We start from the raw sequence: 2,562 nt of genomic DNA, 5'->3' as shown, positions 1-2,562 counted from the left end.
AGCTTGGAGGAGATTTTTTTTTTTAATGTGTATTTGTTTTTGAGGGAGAGAGCACAAGCGGGAGAGGGCAGAGAGAGAGGAAGACAGAGACTCCAGAGCAGGTTCCAGGCTGTCAGTACAAGGCACAACGGTGGGGCTCGAACCCACGAGCTGTGAGATCATGATCTGAGCCTGTGGGATGCTCTACTGACTGAGCCATCCAGCCGCCCCTGGAGAAGGTGGTTTTTAACCAGCGTTCAAGTGTAGCCCAGGCTGAATGGAAGGAAAGGAGAGGAGGAGGAAGAGGAACAGGAGAGCTCGCAGAGAAGAGTGGAGCATAGAGAGTGAGGGAGCCGGGAGAGGCTCCCTGGCAAAAACCACCCCACCAGAGGTGCACCCGTTTCCCGCTGCACCTGTTTCCAAAATTCGGTTACGATGATACCTTCCTCCTGGGCTTAAATGTGCCAGCGTATATAAAGGGCTTGACCCAGGAGACCTTAGGCAAGCGGACAGAAAACTGCCAGCACAGAAGTAGCTGACATGGCAGAGGCCCTGTGCGTGTTCCGTATTCACCTCGGAGCCCTGGGTGTCTGCCGAGTGCCTGGAACACCAAAGGCCCCGAGCAGATGTTCCCGGAGGCAACAGGCACTAATGGCGAAGACCCAAGCTATGCTGCCTGCGTGTGATCAAGCTGAGCTCCGTGGTCTCCTCTGGCAAATGGTGCCTCCGAGGTTGTGAGGATTCGACGCGGCGAGGCCCCCCGATGCAGACATGGGTGGTGAACCGTTCTGTCCTCTCCACGCTCACCTTCCTGAACGCCTGAGGCCTCCCCCTACCGGCGCCTGCAGATATCTGCCCAAGGGTTTTCCTCTGGTCACAGGAGCAATGGCACTCGTGCAGGGCACGCAGCCAAGGGGTTAGCACCGCCACCAACCAAAGGCAGGGGCCCAAGCACACAGATTCGGGTGGTATCACTCAGGTGGACTCCACACAGCCTTCCGGAGCACCGAGCAGGATTGAAGCCTCCCGGTTATTCACAAGGGCAACCTGCTTCTTCCTTCAGCTCTGTCTTCCCTCCCTTCCTAGTCTCACCTCCTCACCTCCCTGCTGGCGCTTCCTGGGGTCTCCTCCCAGCTAAATTCGCGCCCTCGAATCCCTGTCTCAGGGTCTTCTTCTGGGAAACCCAATCCAAGGGAGCGTGTAAAGTGCTCGACAGGAAGAAGGCACTTGGTAAATGTTAGCCGGCTCGCTAGACTGAAAGCTTCGTGAGGGCAGGATGTATCCATTGCGACAGGATCTCCCCCATCCAGGGACAGGTCCTGGTGAAGAAGGCACCCCATCCATACGTGTTGAATGAATCCACGAGGATGTGTTTCCTTTTGCCCTCTCTGCTTTGGGACCCTCCTATTCCCTCTCCCGCTCTCCTTTCTCCGGGTCCTGTGTTTTCTTTCCTGGCCCTCCTTTTCTCCTCTTCTCTCCTCCTTTCTCTCTTCATGGAGAAACGAAGGGAGACATGTCCCTCTAATTTTGCCAAAGTCCCACTCTCAGAATGAGCCCTCCTGTAGCATTGTGACATCACTGTGCATTAGCCAATGGCTGTCCATTTGGGCTGGTCCCCCTGGCCTCTGAGGGCCACCGCCCCCCATTGATAGGAGAAGTCACCTGCTCCGGCACCGGCCCTTAACCCTCAGGGCAGCTGCAGAATGGAACATGGATCCCTCCTGATTCCATTCTTGGCCCAATGTTCCTCACAGTCAAGCTGCTTCTGGGCCAGCGATGCAGCCTAAAGGTGTCAGGGCAAGAGAGTGTGGCCATGCTGAAGAAGCTGGTATCGGAGCGACTGCAGGTGCCTGAGGAGCAGCAGCACCTGCTCTTCCGAGGCCAGCTTCTGGCCGATGACAAGCGTCTCTCCGACTACCGCATCGGGCCCGACGCCTCCATCAATGTCATGATGCGGCCCTTGGCAAAGTCCACTGCCAGGGAGGCCCACCAGCCCCAGCCCCTGTGGCACCATCTGGGCCTGGTCTTAGCCAAACACTTTGAGCCCCAGGACACCAAGGCGGTGCTGCGGCTGCTGAAGCAGGAGCACCAGGAGCGCCTGCAGAGGATAAGCCTGGGTGACCTGGAGCAGCTGGCGCAGTGCCTCCTGGTAGAGGAGCTGGTAGTGGAGCCCCCGGGGGAGAAGGAGCCTGAGGCCGAGACCTCGGTGCCCCAAGACAAGGAGGAGGAGGAGGAAGCAGAGGAAGAGGAGGAGGGGAAGGCTGATCAGTAAACTGGCCCATCCTACTCATTTGCAAGTTCAAATCCACCTGGTCTCAACCTTCTGTGTTCCTTGGTGACTCCCCACTAATTCCTGCTGAGGGACATGCGTCCACACCCCTTTCTGAAACTTCAGAGCAGCTGGACCCCTCTGTCCTCTCTTGGGTCTGTGGTACCCGCTCTGAGACACAGTATGATTCCACCCCCATTACCATCCCTGACAGGGTTCTGATCACCCCATGGGTGGCCCTAAAGGGGTGGTCAAAGGCCAATTTCCCCTCCTGGGCTGGACATCCCCTAGGCAACCTGCCAGGCTGCAGAAAT

The 2,562-nt window shown here is 57.5% G+C and overlaps 1 protein-coding gene across 1 annotated transcript; it reads left to right on the top strand.

The window, feature by feature from the left end:
• Positions 1–1,599: 1,599 nt before the first annotated feature.
• Positions 1,600–2,283, top strand: UBL4B (ubiquitin like 4B). The gene has a single exon (XM_060623873.3). The coding sequence runs from the start codon at positions 1,721–1,723 to the stop codon at positions 2,249–2,251; it is 531 nt and encodes a 176-aa protein (XP_060479856.3). The 5' UTR covers positions 1,600–1,720; the 3' UTR covers positions 2,252–2,283.
• The last annotated feature ends 279 nt before the right edge of the window (positions 2,284–2,562 follow it).

This window comes from Panthera onca, chromosome C1 (assembly GCF_046562875.1).
Source record: "Panthera onca isolate mPanOnc1 chromosome C1, mPanOnc1 haplotype 2, whole genome shotgun sequence".
NCBI lineage: Eukaryota > Metazoa > Chordata > Mammalia > Carnivora > Felidae > Panthera > Panthera onca.
The sequence above is the reverse complement of the archived record's forward strand: the minus strand, read 5'-3'. Positions and strand labels throughout refer to the sequence as shown.